The 17,385-nt window shown below is 38.7% G+C and overlaps 1 protein-coding gene across 1 annotated transcript in view; it reads right to left on the minus strand.

Moving 5' to 3' along the window:
• PINX1 (PIN2 (TERF1) interacting telomerase inhibitor 1) overlaps positions 1-17,385 on the minus strand; it is an 86,645-nt gene that overhangs the window by 40,590 nt on the left and 28,670 nt on the right. The window contains exon 6 of the mRNA XM_055300409.1: positions 14,451-14,527. Coding sequence (XP_055156384.1) covers positions 14,451-14,527 — 77 coding nt within the window. The remainder of the gene's footprint in view (positions 1-14,450; positions 14,528-17,385) is intronic.

Below are 17,385 nucleotides of genomic sequence, written 5' to 3' on the forward strand. Positions count from 1 at the left end.
AGAAGGAGGCCAGACTCTGATGCAATGGCCTCCCCACCCCATCCCTCACCAGAACCCAGGCCATGGTCCTCAAGTAAGAATGCCTTTCTAGACAAACTGAACCTCACCAAAGGAAAGTCCTGGTGCCTGTGCAGAGCTTCCCATTGGCTGTTTGATGACGGACTCAAGTAATAGCCAGAGAGCAAAGGGACATCAGATTACAGGGAAATTCTCCCAACATGAAAAAAGCCAAAACCAAAAGGAAAAAGGAGCTCAGAGGAAGAAGAGAAAAAACAACCTGGAGCTCTAATAAAACACTGTGCTCAGAGATAAGGGAGAACTCTGTATCTATGAAACAAGAACAGGATGCTATTTAAGAATAAAGGAGGGCAGCCCCAGTGGCGCAGCGGTTTAGCGCCGCCTGCAGCCTGGGGTATGATCCTAGGGACCCGAGATGGAGTCCCATATTGGGCTCCCTGCATGGAGCCTGCTTCTCCCTCTGCCTGTGTCTCTGTCTCTGTCTCTCTCTCTCTCTGTGTCTCTATGAATAAATAAGTAAAATCTTTTTAAAAAAGAAAATAAAATTAAAAAATAAAAATAAATGAATACAAAGGAACAATTGGATGATGAGAAATAGATCTTGGAAATTAAAAATAGGGGAAAAAACTTAAAATTTTAATAGAAAGATTGCAAGAAAAAGTATCAAGAGGATCCTTACAAAAGTAGAAGAAGGATACAGAAAAATAGGAGACAAAAGATGAAAAAAATCCGAAGAATAATCCAAGATGCCCACTGTTTCATTAATGACTTCCAGAGAAAATAGGAAAAAATTATCAAAGAATGAATAAAAGGTTAATTCTCCAGAACTGGTAAAAGGACATGGATCTTCACACTGAAGATTTATCAAGTATCTAGTGAATAAAAACACCCAACTAACTCACACTTCCATGAGAATTTAGAAATCCAAGGATATCCAAGGATAAAGATTCTAAAAACTCCTAGCAGAGGTGAGACAAAACAGATATACGTAAAGCACTAAAATAGAAACAGCAGCAATGGAAATCAGAAGGAACTAGAGTAATACTTTAAAATCCTGCAAAGAAATGCTTTTCAATCCAGAATGCTATAATCCACCCAATCTGCCCTGGTTTTAGGATAGAGGTTTTCAGAACTGTAGCCCTTCTCAGAAAGCTGGAAGATGAGTGAGGAGACACAGGACAGAAGAGGTAGTGGGAGCAGAATGAATGGAAAAGTCTGAGATGATAGTGGTGAAGCAAACAAACAGCCAGTCAGAGTAAGCAGGAAGTAGGGGGTCCTAGGAGGGAGATCCCTTGGGAAAAGACTGCACTGATTAGCTGTGTACTTGATATGGCAGAAAGCTTTATATTATAAGGTTATTAGAGGGTATATAAAAAAATACATGGACATACCCTTTGTTCCCTGCCAGAAAACAACACAAAATTATAAAAGGCAATGTACACTTATAAAAGAAATTATAGTACACTATTTGGCTTAACCAAGAATAGTACCTATATAGTCATAAAAATACAGATACCAAATACCAAATTAACTAATACTTATGTCAGTACTTTGAGTGGTAAAAAGGCATAACCTACCAAAATGGAAGTCCAGAAGATGTCAAAAAAAATTAAGGCATCAAGAACATCAATGTAAGATATTTTACAATATGAAAATAAATACCACATAATTTTAAAAGAACTGGAAATTCTATAGGGAACACTTGGGAGGTGAAGCAGTGCGGGATGTGATGGAAGAATGCTGCTTTTCATTAGAAGCTGATGAGTGCAGCTCAATTTTTAAAATCAATACATATCTATCACTTTGATTAAAAAAATAATAACATTCAGTGAGTACTCCCTATCACTCTGTGCCAGGGACTACTTCAAATGCTTTATGGATGACCTTACTTAATCTCCAATCTAACAATCCTTTTAGGTAATACTATTATTAACCCATTTTAAGGATGAGGAAATTAAAGCAGAGAGATGTTGGGTAACTGCCCCAGGAGCTCCCTGCTAGCAACTGATGGAGCCAGGATTCAAAATCAGGCTGTGTGGACCAGAACCTGGAGATCTTAACTCTGAAGAAGACAAGAAAATATAATTTCACAAATTTTGGAAAAAGTGGATTTCCACCTATTGATAAAAGTAGTCACAACCCATCAGACTAACAGACATGAGTAAGTGGAAAGCATTTATTTTCTCATATCTAAAATCCTATATTTTTCTATCAACAATAAAAAACGCAGCCCAAACAGCAAGAGCAGCAGAAAAGAAAAAGTTGGAAAAAATTGCAGTCACACAAAGTATAGTTAAAAAATGACTAAGTTTCCTTGATATATGAATTTGTTGGAAAACCATTTATCAACAGCCTGTTTCTCTCTAGCAGAGTCCCTCAAGCCGAGAGCCATGTCATTCCCCTTTGACTGATTAATTAGCCAATCAGGGGACATTTTTCATTGTGAGGCATGATGGTTTATTCCAGCTAATGTTTGGTCTCTAATGGCGACATATTAAAGCCAACTCGGCTATTTTAGCCCTGTGGAGTGACCAAAAGGAAAGGATAGAAGATAAATCAAAAGAGCTCCCTTCAGTTTCCCTTCAGTCCTTAACAAAACCCCCAAGGAGCAAATGGCGGGAGGAAAGATCCTCTACCAATAAAGAGAAAAAAAACAAAGAAAAGAGAGGTGGAAATGCCTTCAAATCAAGGGGATCCTCTCCTGTGTCTGAGGAGCAATAATTTATCCTCTGTTGATTAACAGACCACTGATAGAACAGGCACCAAAAAGTCAATATCTAGCTCTTCTTCCTTTTATCAAAAGCTGTGCTCAATAGAAAATCTAGCTCTGCAATGCTTCTTACTCACTTGGAATGATTTCACTGGCACACTGAATGAGAAGAGGCCGCGAACAGCCTGATTTCAGGCACTATTCACACTAGGATCTCACTTCAGTCAAGCAGTTGCCCACTGTGCTGCAAATCCTCCAAGCTTCTCATCAGCCCTATGTCTGTGACAGGCACCAAAGCATAAAGAAGAGATGGTCATGTATCAGAGGAATACAAGTTCCTACAGAAGAGAGATGTGAATATTCACATATCCAGGAGACAGGAAGCACTATACATATATAGTATACTGCCGAGCCCAGTCAGCAAAGTGGTTCTAAGCAGCTACTCTTTGCTGCGCAATTCCACTTACATACATAAAACTACCTGGCTTTTTCACCTTCAACTAGGCCAAAGATTACAATTAACAGGCTGTGTCAAATGAGATCACAATCTCAGAATCTTATGAATCTCAGAATCTTTCAGACAGGATATCAATTTTCCCGATTCCCTGTAATCTTAAAGTCAGACTACTTATACACTTACAGTCAGATGCCTGGACCCCCTTGACATTTCAGTTTGAGACCCAGGATACGTTGCTCATGTTACATCTTCTTTTCTATGCCTTGTCCATTCAGAGACTCCTGCCCTTTGCACCAAGATCAACCATCAGTTCTCTGTAGACTTTTCTGGCATCATGGTAAAAATTAATGGTTCTCTGGTCTGTGTTTCCCTAATGTCTAAAATATAATTCAGGGATCCCTGGGTGGCACAGCGGTTTGGCGCCTGCCTTTGGCCCAGGGCGCGATCCTGGCGACCCAGGATCGAATCCCACGTCGGGCTCCCGGTGCATGGAGCCTGCTTCTCCCTCTGCCTGTATCTCTGCCCCCCCCCTCTCTCTCTCTGTGACTATCATAAATAAATAAAAATTAAAAAAAAATTTAAAAAATAAAATAAAATATAATATAATTCAACAACTGAGTTCAATTCAACAAAAACTTCACTGAGAACCTACTCCATACCAGGCATGGTTCTAGATGCTAGAGAGTACAAAAATTCCTGCCTTCATTGAGGCTTCCAATCCATCGAGGAAAAACAGTAAACAATTTAGTGTATCAGACGGCAGTAACTGCTATGGACAATAAAACAAAGGAGAGGGTATAAGAGTGTCAAGGTTTTTGTTGTTACTGTTTGTGTTTTCAATTATAATTATAAATAAGGTGACATTTGGATAAAAATGTGAAAGAGGCAGGTGTGAGCCATTCCACATAAAGGAGCCACCAAGTACTTAAACTTGGGGTGGAAGCATTCCTGAAATACTAGAGGAATAGCAAGGAAGCCAGTGTGATGAGGGCAGAGCGGATACAAAAAAAACAGAAGATGAGGTAAGGCAGTAGTATGTGTCTATGTATATATGAGGGAGAGAAGACAGAGACTGGGTGGCAGGGCAGGGGGCATAACAAACAGAACTCCAGGCCATTGTAAAGATTTGCCTTTCATACTTGGGAGAGTTTTGAACATAGTGCTATGATCTCAATTACACTTATTAAAACACTCAAGCTGCTATAGGAAAAATACTGTAGAAAAAGACTCTTACACTCTCCTAGAGAATGTTACATTAATTCAATATATTTCTATCTATCCCCTCTCACAGAAGACCATGAATTCCAAGGAGGAGGCCAAGTCCTACTGTCTTTGCAGCTTTAGCAATTAAAGTAATCATCAGGATATACTAGGTAAATTTTTATAACCACTGAAGTTTCTCCAGCTTTTCCATTATTAAATAAATGCCAACAAACTATGTTTACTGTAGAAGAAGAAATCAGAACTGTACATAACCTATAACAGGGTATCTTTTGTGTCTGGCTTCAAAAGCATTAATAGAAGTAAAGAGTGTACTAGGTACAAAGAATCATCTTGGTTCAGATTTAATATCCTTGGTAAACTATTTACTATTTTGTCCTTTTGTATCTCCAAGGATGTTATATTGTTCAGATGGACTTCACTGAAAGAAAAGGGCAGGGTAATGGTCTCCTGTCTCTTCTCTTAGATGGCATTTAATTCCACTTGTAAATATCTCCAAATGTTAAATTTTCTATGATGTCTCTAAGTAATTCAAACTGTCCACTCCTTCTTTGAGGAACATTCTTTATATCTAACTTAATCTCTAAAACTCACATTATAAACCTGTTTTCCCTTTCTACTGTTAATAGAATCAGACTCATTTCCACTGTAATGACAGAAATAGTCCTGCTTGATACAGGGGCATAAACTAGATGATCCTAAGTGTCTATCTGTCCTTGGGATCCTATCATCTTTCCATAATCAGACTCCAACAGTACTAAAACACTGTAAATCTTTGGGGAATAAGGATAGCATCAAATACATTTTGAAGCTTTTGAAACTTATTAAATTCAGTATCAACATCTCCATGAATACTAAGTGTTGATGGTAATGAAGAGCTTTTACCTTAGTTTATTTATTTTAAAGCAATAAATTCTTTGCACATTAAACAAATGCCAATACATCTACCCCAAACTATACAGGACATCCCATTAGAAGGAAGATTACTGCTTTAATTATTACTTATATTAAGTATTAATTTTTAAATTGATATGCTAAGAAATCCTCTATAATTGCTATGATGGCAAAATGGTAACAAAAAACCTCTTTGCTGGAGGACTTTAAAAGGGAAGATTTAATGCACCTGGGTGGTTCAGTCAGTTAAGCGTTCAACAAGTCATGAAACTATCCCTCACATTCAGCTCCGCGCTATGAAGCCTGCTTAGGAGTCCCTGCTACAACCCCATCCCACACACATTCTGAAGAAAGAAAAAGAAAAGAAAGAAAAAAGAAAGAAGAAAGAAAAGAAAGAAAAGAAAGAAAGAAAGAAAGAAAGAAAAGAAAGAAAAGAAAGAAAAGAAAGAAAGAAAGAAAGAAAGAAAGAAAAAAAGAAAGAAAGAAAAGAAAGAAAGAAAGAAAAGAAAAGAAAAGAAGAAGAAAAGGAAGAAGAAGAAAGGAGGCTTGTTGGCAATGAGTGAGTTTAGTCAGTACATACATAAATACTGCTCAGCATATGACTATGTGCACATGGATTAAAATTTTCTCATTTCTGTATTAGGTTTATTACTCACCACCTTAAATCTGTGTTAACAATTATAATGATGACAGTGATCTTGGCAGCCGCAGCTAAGGTACGCTGGGCATTTACTGCATGCTAGCGACTTGCTAAGAACTTTACATGGCTTTATTTAATTTTTGCTAGATAATTTATTATCCTCATTTTATGAATGAAGAAACTAAGGCTCAGAGAGGTTAAATAACTTGCCCCAAATCAGTCTTCACACTACTCCTGGGCTCAAACTCTGAAGTTAAAGTGCCTATTCTCAATGCCATACTCCATTGAATGAGCCTCCCTTTAGAAGAAGCCCGAGAAAGAACAATTCATTAGGTGACATCATTTCCTCATTCCACTGGTTAAGACAGATCTACCAGGTTCACCATCAATGCACAATCACAGAACCACAGAATGACAGCTCCTTAGAGAGCCATTTCAGTTTTCTAGGCAACAAACCACCGCAAAACTCAGCAGCTTAAAACAACAATCCTTTCCTTATCACACACTATTTCTGTGGGTCAGTAATTCAAGGAAGAGCTTGGCTGGGTGGCTCTGGCCCCAGGTCTCTCTAATGTGGTTATGACCAAAAAGTGATTAGAGCCAGCACAGCAGCGGGTGGCCAGGACCTTTCTCTTCACATAGCCTTGGACACCTGCAAAATTCTCTGTGCCATACTCTCTTAGTGGGCTAGTTTGGGCTTTGAGCTTTCTAACAGCTGAAAGGCAACTGGACCGCTTAAATAAAGGCTGAAGCCTTGGAGAGCAACAAGCATTTTAGCCAGTAAGGCCTCCTAAGTCACACAGCATCCCCTCCTGTGACATTCTATCACTATAAGCAAGTCACAAGCCTTCCCAGATGGAAGGGGAAGGGACTGAGTTCCACCTCCTGATGAGAAAGCTGCAAGGGTCAATCTGGAAGAGTATGTGGAATGGGAAATATCACTGAGGAAAATCTATGGAAAACAGAATCTAGTAAAGGACATATAATTTAACACTCTCACTTTATAGATAAGAAAACAGAGTTAAGAGGCTGAAAAAGGGCCATTGAAGACAGCTAACCTCACCTTGACACTCAACATTTCTAGTAACTCTTTTAAGTCTTGGATTGCTAAAACAACTTACTATTTTACCTCAATATTATTCAATTTCCTGCTTTAAGACACCAAAGATTTTTCACATTCATCTCCTGGATAAGGAACCTAAGTAGATAAAGCCAAAATTGTCCAAGTACAGGAGAATCAAGAAAAGGAATCCAAGAACGTTCCTTCCTTTTGTAGTCTATGAAAACTTAAAACTTCAAGTACCATTTCAAATATGAGTATTTCGTGTCTTCTCTTTACTTTAGAATCAGGAGAGCTTAGCCTTGGAAGTACTCATGTGCAGTTAGTTCAGACTCTTATCAAGTATAAGAATTCCTCACAGAAACAAACTGTGAGGCACATCCTACAGCTGACCAGCCCATGCTGCATCCTTTCTCTGAGGAGAAATCTTCCTGTATATTCCATCCATCAGTACTAATTCTTCTTTATGAAGCATAACAAAACAATCTGTTCCTTTTTTAGAAGACCAGTAAAACCATTTGGACAAAGTCAGGATTTCTCTGTAGGCAAGGCAGAGTTTCTGCCCTGCTCATTTGCTAGTTGCTGTCCTGCTTTCCAGATACTTTGGTCCCTAATGCCAGTCTCTGACCACATTCTTAAAATATGCCACGCAGGCTTCAAAGAACAGGTTTCAGCCTTTATTTCTGTCACGAGGGCAGAAAATAAGCAAAAAGGATGTTGCTTTCAGCATGATACAGCCCAAGCCTATGTGCAGGATGGCTGCCACACTACATACTTAGGCTTATGTGATACTTAGTCAGTTACAAGTCCTAGCCTCCAAGTTAATGCTCATTTAACTTCTACCAAATGAGATCTTTCTGGGATTAAATGAGACTTTGCATATCTTCATAAAAGTTTATCTATTTCGTTTTGGTTAAAGTGTTTTCCAGCTTAGATTATTTTGGATCTTGATTTTGTTAGAAGTGGTCAAAATGATGACGAGAATTACTGAAGTCATGAATGCTGGTAAAAAAAACTTTAGACTGTAAATGTACTATTTGGCCTGTTTGTGGGCTTAAATTTCAATTTATCTCTAACTAAAAGGTTCTTCATTAGAAGACTGCTTTAGCAAATACTAGGCTGGGAAAGCTGCCCAGCTTTTGAATCCTGATGCCCAGACCTGGGGTGAAGATGGGGGAAGGCAGAGTGATAGAGGTTGCGGGGAAGGGGATAGATTCAAATTTAAGAGTTCACATCCTGTAAACCATTTACAAAACTCCACCTGATTCATGAAAATAGCTTATTAACATGAACATCTCGAACTAAGGAGGAATGACTTTTGATTCAAGGACGTTCCAAGAAAAAATGTTTAAAAAGGCCTTTTCCAATCATCTTCCCTTATGAGGAATTGAAGAAGTTTATAGAATTAAAACAATATCCCATGAAATCAGCAAGAAAAAGAGAAAGGTCTGCTTGGAATTGACTTTTCAGATTTGACAATCAGTCAGAAATAGGAAAGAAAGGGGATTCATGATAACTGACAAGGAAGGGACATAAGTCATGCTTTGGTTCAAAAAGCAAAAGCCGTCAGATTATTCAAGCAAAGAGATCATTACCTGGAGTATCCGGGGAGCATGCAAGAAATCCAAGGTTTCTAATTCAATCAGGTTACAGAGGGGGAAGAAAGTGACAATGATTTTGCCAAGAGCTTATGCCAGAAACATGCTGTTTAGAGAAACAAAGTAGGAATGCTGGTAACACATTCTCGATGCTTGATATGGTTTAGGAGTATTTTTGCTAGTGATAAGGCTGAATCAGGAAACAAGCTGGATAGAGGAAGGAAACTGGGAAGGTGGGGGAGGGAAAAAGTGAGAAGCAAAGAAAAAAAAAGGAGTATCAGGAAGTTCAACAAGATAGGAACTAGTGGAATTTGTTTTTCAGTGTCTCCAACTCCCACACCAAGTGAGAGAAGACACACACACACACACACACACACACACACACACACACACACACATTCTCTCTCTCTCTCTCTCCTACAACTCCTGGCAGGCAGTGGCCAGCACAAGTACCTGCTGCAGGTCTCAGGGGGCTCCCTAGTAATTTCAGTTCAATATATTCGATCATTTCTTTGTCTCCATATAAAAAGTGCATACATCTCCAATTTAGGTGCACTCCAAACCAGAGTTATTGTCTTCCTAGTACAAAGATGATGGGGAAAGGAAAGGAAGGGACTTGGAAATTAAAAATACACAACCAACCATTCCCAGACACAGCAGTTTATTAAAAGTTTTCTGAGTAACTGGTAGCTTATGATGATCTCTCATTATTTAAGCAAGTAGTTCTGAACAGCAAGATTCAAAACAGGGCAACAGTGCCTCTAGATAGGCTCTGTGGCTGGAGGAAATACTGAGCACCAAGAAAGAGTAAGGTTCCTGGAGACAGGAAGGCTCTGTTCCTCTACATGACATAAGGCTCCCTCCTACGACACAAAGAAAATTTCATTGTAAGGGATTTTTTTTTTTTTAACTAGGAAGAGATTTTTTTAATGCAAAGTACTGGATTTTAATGATTCTTTTCGGATCAAGGACTCCCTGGAAAATCTGATGAAAGTGTTGGACTTTATATATCCATACCTACATGTACATGTGCCCAAGAATTCTGCATGCAATTTAGAGGAGTTCACCAATCCACTATAAGAAGTGTACCCCAGGGAACTCTGCTGTACTGACATGCCACAAACCTGTCAGGTAATCATGGTATCACTTTATAGATACACATCACTTTACAGTTTCATAGACTTCTGAAATTATACAAGTAAACAACTTAATTGATACATTTTGACTTTTTTTTTTCTTAAAAAAAGATTTTATTTATTTATTCATGAGAGACACAGAGACAGAGAGGCGGAGACATAGGCAGAGTGAGACATAGGCAGAGGGAGGTTCCTGCCAGAAGCCTGATGCAGGACTCGATCCCAGGATCCCAGGATCACACTCTGAGCCGAAGGCAGATGCTCAACCATTTGAGCCACTCAGGCTTCCGATACATTTTGGACTTTAAAGACATCAAACAATCTGATTTCTACAAGGCATTTTCTAAAGATATGTAAGATAGAAGACATAAAATCCAGCAGAAGACATAAAATCTAACCGGCCTAAGTGCCCAAGGAAGATCATAGAAACTATGCTCAGCCCTTAAAACCTGGGTATTGATCATTACTGATGTGAGAAGACTCATCATATAATTGTGAGAGATTATGTGGTTCATACATACAATATTCAATTTTGAATTAGATAATTTTGTTGACAGTAGTGGCTGCAGAAGTTATGGATGGTGCAGGGGAGGGGGTGACTGGGAGTAGTCTGAGGAAGATCTTTGCAGTTAGGGAATAGTTCTGTAATTAACTGAGACAGTGGTTACAGGATCTATTTATGTGATAAAGTGACACAGAACTACACACACCAATTTCAATTTTCTGGTTTTTACTTTGTGCTATAGTTATGTAAGACGTAACCCCTGGGATAACTGGATGAAGGGTACAAAAACCCCTCCGAACTTTCTTGCAACTTCCTGTCCATCTGTAATTACTCCAAAATTAAAAGTTTTAAAGCAAAAAAACAGGAGAAAAAAAAAATCAAGGGCTACAGCTGTTTCTTGGATATAAATGTATTCAGATCCTTCAAGTCATGAGACCAGAAAATGCACAAGTAACATAACATCTATGCTCTAGAAACTCAAGCCAGCTCTCTTAATTCAGTTCCAACAGCAAAGTATAATTGTTTCCAAAGCTGGACCAGGCATTTGTAATATGCTTCTGAACCCATCAGAAAGGTAGCGATGTTTTGAAAGCTGAACCACTATTTTCAGCAATATGAGAGTAACAGCCAACCAGTTTCCCACAAAATGATGATAAAGTATTAATGACTTATGCCTTTGACAAAAATCTCAAAGAAAGCTTCTAAGGCATAACTAAAATCATTTAAACATAGATTCTGGGGGGGGGGCAGGAAAGTTAACTAACTTTGGGGTAGAGGAGAAAGGACAATGACTCTAGAGTCAGAGGCACCTGGATTTAAATCCTGTTTATGCCACCTTGGACCTTCATAACAAGTCCTTCTGAACATTGGTTTCCTCATTGCTAAAAAGGTGACAATAATGCCTATTTCATAGGACTGTTTTGGGGATAAATGAAACACTATCATAAGTGGATAGCAAGTGATTGGCACACAGATGCATCATAAGGTTGTAGTTTCTTTTCTATCATTACACCTATCAGGAATTACAGGTATCAGTAAGTTTGGCTTAACGTGAGAGATAGGATGTTGCCCAAGCCAGATGTGGTCAATGCCCAAGGTTCTTTAAATCGAGATGCAAAGACAAGATCAGTATCAGCTCCTTATCCAGAGCACCCACAAAGGATTATTGTGTTAACAATCAATAGTGCCACAGTGTCTAGGATTCTTTAGGTATTTGACCTCCAGCAGCACCTTTACCTTGGCAATGCCAAATATAAATTCTAGGCCAATGTTGCTATGGGGGTCAAGGGAGTAAACACAAAGTGATACTCCTTCCAACTACAAACAGGAGCCAGAAGAGGTGTTTTTTTCAAACAAATCTGATCAAAGGCCTCCTGCCCTTGGCTGTAAGAACTGTTGTAACTAACATGGTAAGGTTTCATAGCAACAGTTTATTCAAGGAAGGTACGGGTGTGCCTCAAGAGAGCCAACTCCATATGAAAATCCAAACGTATCTAAAACTTAAACTACACAGAGAGGTAAACCAAGAAACTGACTCTCAACTATACAGAACAAACTGATGGTCACCAGAGAGGAGGTGGGTGGAGGGATGGATAAAATAGGGCTAGGGAGGGCCCTTGTGATGAGCACTGGGTGTTGTATGGAAGTGCCGAATCACTATATTGTATACTTGAAACTAATGTTACACGTGTGCTAACTAGAATTAAATAAAAACTAAAAAAAAGTGAATGTGCTTTACAGAAATACTTTTTAGTTGGCATCTTAAAATGTGATTAAAGACACTCCATCTTACATATGCCTATAGATATGTGCTAAATGTAAAACATCACAGAGGCTTTGTCCATTCATGTGGTACACGCAACAGTGTAACCAGTAGCATCAACATCACCTGGGAGCTTCTCAGAAATGCAGACCTTTGGGCCCCAACCCACCCTCAAGAACTGGAATCTGCAGTTTAATACAATTCCCAGATGGTCTGTGTACATATTAAGATTCCAGAAGCCCTGTCCTAGGCAATATTCATAACATGAAAGCCAGGAGCTCTCCCAAGTGTTACATACCAATCCTTACTTGATAGTATCACTCGAGTTGTCTGGGTAGGTTTTATTTTAAATTAATAACTGTTTTTCTTCTTCTGATACTTATTCCTGGGCTCTAACCCCAAATTTGGATTTAACTGGTCTGGGGTGGCACCCTGGCATTAGCATTTTTTTAAAGTTCCTCAGTGAACTGAGTGTAAGTCCTGTTACACTCTACAGGCAGACCAAGCACTGCACCTTGATATAAAACTGCCTCACCAAACAATCAGGATTTTCAATGCAACAAGAGGAAAGTCTTAAGCTGAAATGAGAGATTAAGAAGTACCTGGATATAAATGCTACACAAAACACAGTATTATATCAAGGCTGGTCTCCTCCATATCAATTGCCCGTAATAGATTTTTCCCTAGGCTAGTACCAGGGAATTGTTTCCGAAGCTCCTCAAATACAGGCTCACATCAACAAGGTGATGAATGACTACATCACAAAAAAGCCAAGAAATGCTCGATAGTACTGAAAAACCTCACGGTACCTAACATCAGGACTTACTGACAGACATCTGTCAGAGGATTAGAAACCTCTAATCTCCTATAAGAAAAAGCTTTCCTGTGCTTACCCACATAAGTTCTTTTATTTTTTTATTTATTTTTTTTCACATAAGTTCTTTTAAAGTTCTACTTAAAGTCCATCTATAATACCCTTCCCTGATCTGTTCAACTGTAAAATTTCAAAGAGAGTGCTAAAAGAGACCAGGGTTGCAGGCAGAGGGGCTGACAGCAGGGAGGAAAAAGAAGGTCAAATAATCCAAGAATGCAAGGATTTGGAAATGCCAGCATAGTGCGAATCCAAGACTGAGAGACCTGGAACAGAAAGGTTATCATAAGAGATCCAGGGTGGGCCATGGGCTGATGCAAAGGTATAAGGTGTAGGGACCACGGGAGGGGATTGTTAGGGCAGGGCAAAGGTGCTAGAACACCCTTGAGGATACTGAAATTACTGAGGAAGACCAAAGTAGAATGATTCAAGAGGAAGCCTCATATAAGACTGACACAAAGTCTTGAGTGAACAAGGCAAAGGGCCCTATCCAATCCAGGTCACACAGTAACCACTGAAGGGCAGAGGTGTGACCAGAAGCAGAACTGTCTGATGATCCTTAGTTCTTTCCATCAGCTTCTCAGTGAATGAAGCATCCAGTGTGGCCTGATGTCAGAACACCTCCTCCCTAATGACCCACCTGCCTTTGACATGACTCAGCAGAGACTTACAGACACCGCCCCTGAGCGAGCCAATGGGGCCCAGGCCTGCCTCTTCAGTCCTCAACCGCTAAAGGTGTAGAGGCAGAAAAAGTGCTGAAAGATGGAATTTAGTCCCAACCCACAGAGGAAATCACCGAGCACGATTTCTAATAACTAGAGTCTTTGAAAATAATATTAAGTAACAAATAGCTACTGTCCTGAAAAATTCCTGTCGGTCTAGAGAAAATCAGAAATAAATGACACAAGTCTTTTTTTTTTTTTTTTTTTTTGTTCTACAGTCACCCAGGGCCTTGGCTAGGAGCCAATAAAGAAACTGTAAGTAGGACATATCAGATTAGTTGAGTAATAGCTATAGCAACCATAATGGCAGATTTTTGGAGACAACATCAATTTTAAAGTTTTATCCCTTTATCTCCAGAAACCTGTATTTCAAAACTTCTATTTTGATATCCAACCTAACACTTTCAAATTGCTTTTAAAAGAGAACAGACCAGAACAGGAGTACATACATGATATTGTTCCTCCCCAAGCCATATCCCAAATAGTTATACAGACTATACAATAGTCCAAGCATAGCAAACAAAACCGCTACATGCAACCACCCCTCTCTCCTGGAATAGAGAGACATTTTCCCCTTTGAATAAACCAGCAAAGACATTCCTCCCCAAGTTTATTCTAGTCCTCACACAAGGGAAAAAGCAGGTAACCATATCCTTTCTCAGAATTCTTGTATAATATATTAACTTCCAACTATTATTATTGAGAGGATCACATTTAGCTTCTATATGAAGCCTCTCAAAGTGTTTTTTGGTAAGTTTATCTAAAAAGTACTACCGGTAACATATAAATAGTTCTACACACAGAAAGTCAAGCAGTGTTGAAACAGAACATATATCAAATATATGTGGCTTAATACCTCAGGAGTCTTCTTACTCTGTCTTTTTCCAAAAATGCAGTCAAGATCTGTTTTGCTCCGACATGATAGATCCTTCCCTAGAAAAACAACATGGCGCCTTTCAGTAATGCCATTCTTCCTAAAATAAGGAGCATAAATATAAACTAGGACAATCCTGAAAGCAAAATGGGTTTTGGAAAAGAAACAATTTTGTAAACTACTGATATTCTGCCTCCGCTTTGCAGACTACAACACCTTAATTAACAAATAAAATTAAATTTAAAACTCAGGTAAGTATTTTAGAACCAGAACCCCTGACGTTCTCCTAATTACAGAAACAATCAAGAGCACGTAGCATAAGAAACCTGGATTTTAAAGGTAACTCTACCACTGGTATGCCTTTAAGGTATGACTTCTGGGTCTCCAGATTCCCCATTTATAAACAGATACTATTTATAAAGAGACATGAGTTACTTAAGATTATGAAACGCAGAATAAAAACAATGCTAGTTACATAGCTTTTAAACACACAGGAATGAGGGCACACTGTATTTTTAACATAGAAACTTAATAACTAACTGAATGAATGAAAATTTTAGAAGAATAAATGCAAATAAAAATGACTATAGAAGGGTGAAAGGATTTCAGATTTTTCTCTTTAAAACGTTCTTTACCATTATAGCTCTATCATCTTTAAGTAAAAGGATACATAATAAGAGCAGGAAATTAAATGGCTTCTGGCAAAGCACTGTCCAAAGGATCTATGATTCTTATTAAAAACACTAAACTCTTTCACTTAATTTCAAAACCCACAAACCAACTAATTTAAAATTCACTTCTTTGGAATTTCCTCTTCTACCAATAATACACTGTGAGCAGTCAACCAAATCTATTCCCATTTGTCAACTACGTGGTAAATGCATTTTAAAATGTAACTGCTACATGTAAATTCTTGAGGCTCTGGGGGAGTGAGACTCTGGGTCAGACACAGGAATTTGTGTTCTGAGTAGGAAGCCTGAGTTCCAATGTCACAGACTCACTTGTCTTCCTAGTTTCCTGTAGCAAACGGACTTGGCAAAGTAATGGCATGACCCAGAAGGTTCCAGTTCACTGACTATCACTGGGGCATTCAAATATGATATTGCTCAGTGACTCCATGAAATTAAAAAACAAAACACCCTTCGATTTAATGCAAAGCCAGGCGCCATAACCAGTTTCATAGGCAGCAGTACTAGATTCAATGGTCCAGTCAGTACAACCTGTTCCTATCAGGAAGGATAGGCTCCTCTGGGGGCTCTGTGCTATTCCTTTCTCCCTGAGCTAGAAACAAAGCCTTCCTGGTTCTGATTATTAAGCAGACCCAGACAAAAGACTCCAAAGGAAACCTCCTTAAGAACAAAAAGAAACATATCCCAGATAGGAGCACAGAAAATGAATCAGAAAGTGGGGAATAAAATTGGTCATGGTGGGGAGAAGGGGACAAATCCCCAGGAGGTCTAGAGATCTATTCTGAGCTTTGTCATCGGCATAACCCATTTTGCACTGCTAAGCACATTCAGGGTGGCAATTTCTATTTCAGAAAAAGGAGCTATACTTAGTTCAAAATATGTATCGGCCATCTTTCCCTAACCTACCTTCTGGAATGGAACAGATACCTAAAACAGACTCAAATTAAGATTTCTTTTAAAGCAATTCAATTAAAAGGAATGTTAGAGGGACTGAGGAAGGGAGGGTACATGCAAAATCACAATTCTAGAACAGGATGTCACACCATGAATGTGCAGAGATTGAAAACAAATCTGAACATAGGGCAAACTGCCAAGCTGGGGGAGATGGTAAGCTGTACCAATGAAGGTGCAAGGTTTCTAAGGTTTTGGTGAGAGGTTCCTGCATCAGAAATATTTATCCTTTAGCAAAGTTCACTTAAGTAAGTGTAGAAACCAGGATTCCTACAGGCCTTGCTCTGGATTTGATCTGGAAAACAAAACACAGAGAAGAATTAAGAGTCAGAGACCAATGGAAAGAAACTTAAAGATCAAAATCTGAAGATAAAAAAAAAAAGACAAAAAAACAAAATCTGAAGATAGAAGTGATACTGAAACAGTTATTAGTTAATGGTACCCGTTGAATAGTTTATAAATGTTATAAAATTATGGCCACTTTTGAATAAATATTAATATACTAAAACTGAGTTTGAAAGCTTATTGGTCTCAGTTCTGAATTAAGGTCAACTCCCAGAAAATACTGCTGATAAACTTAGATGTTAAAGAGAATGACAATCAAAAACAGAACACAATAGGAATTACATGTTATCTGTCTGGATTTGGTTCATCTATCTGCTAGTCTTTAATTGGCGATAACATTTTGAGAACTAGGAAAAAATGCTTCCAGTGGCCAAGCTGATGTCACCAAGTCCATAAAAGGATGAGCGGTGCTTTCACAGAAGAGTTCTTGATGGATCTTTTTTAGCTGTGTTTCTAATAGTCATGATGAGGTTTTCCAGTCCATCAAAATGGCAAAGGAAGGGGAGATGGTACCGCTACAGCCAGATACATCTATGACACCAAGAGGTTCACATGGGAAGCAAATGAAACTACAAAAAAAATATAAGGACTTAAGAAGCACAGAGATTTAAAAAAAATGAAGAAGAAGAAGAAGAAGCAGCAGCAGCAGCAGCAGCAGCACAGAGATTTGGAACCTCGTACTTTAAGGGCAAAACTCATATAGAACCCAAAACGTTCTAGAAAAACACAGTACTACAGTACCATATTAGAACAAAGCCTGGGGGGGGGGGGGACAAAGAAACTTGAGTTTTCTACTCAGGGTAATGGGTGAGGTCCAGGAAATACAGGTGGGAGAAATACATACATTTGTTAAAATAAAAACAACACTTTAGGTATTTGTAGGTAGCTTCACTTGCTTGGAAAATTCATTTGCATTCCCCAGTCAAGAATGA

This window comes from Nyctereutes procyonoides, unplaced genomic scaffold (genome assembly GCF_905146905.1).
Source record: "Nyctereutes procyonoides isolate TBG_1078 unplaced genomic scaffold, NYPRO_anot_genome, whole genome shotgun sequence".
NCBI classification, from domain to species: domain Eukaryota; kingdom Metazoa; phylum Chordata; class Mammalia; order Carnivora; family Canidae; genus Nyctereutes; species Nyctereutes procyonoides.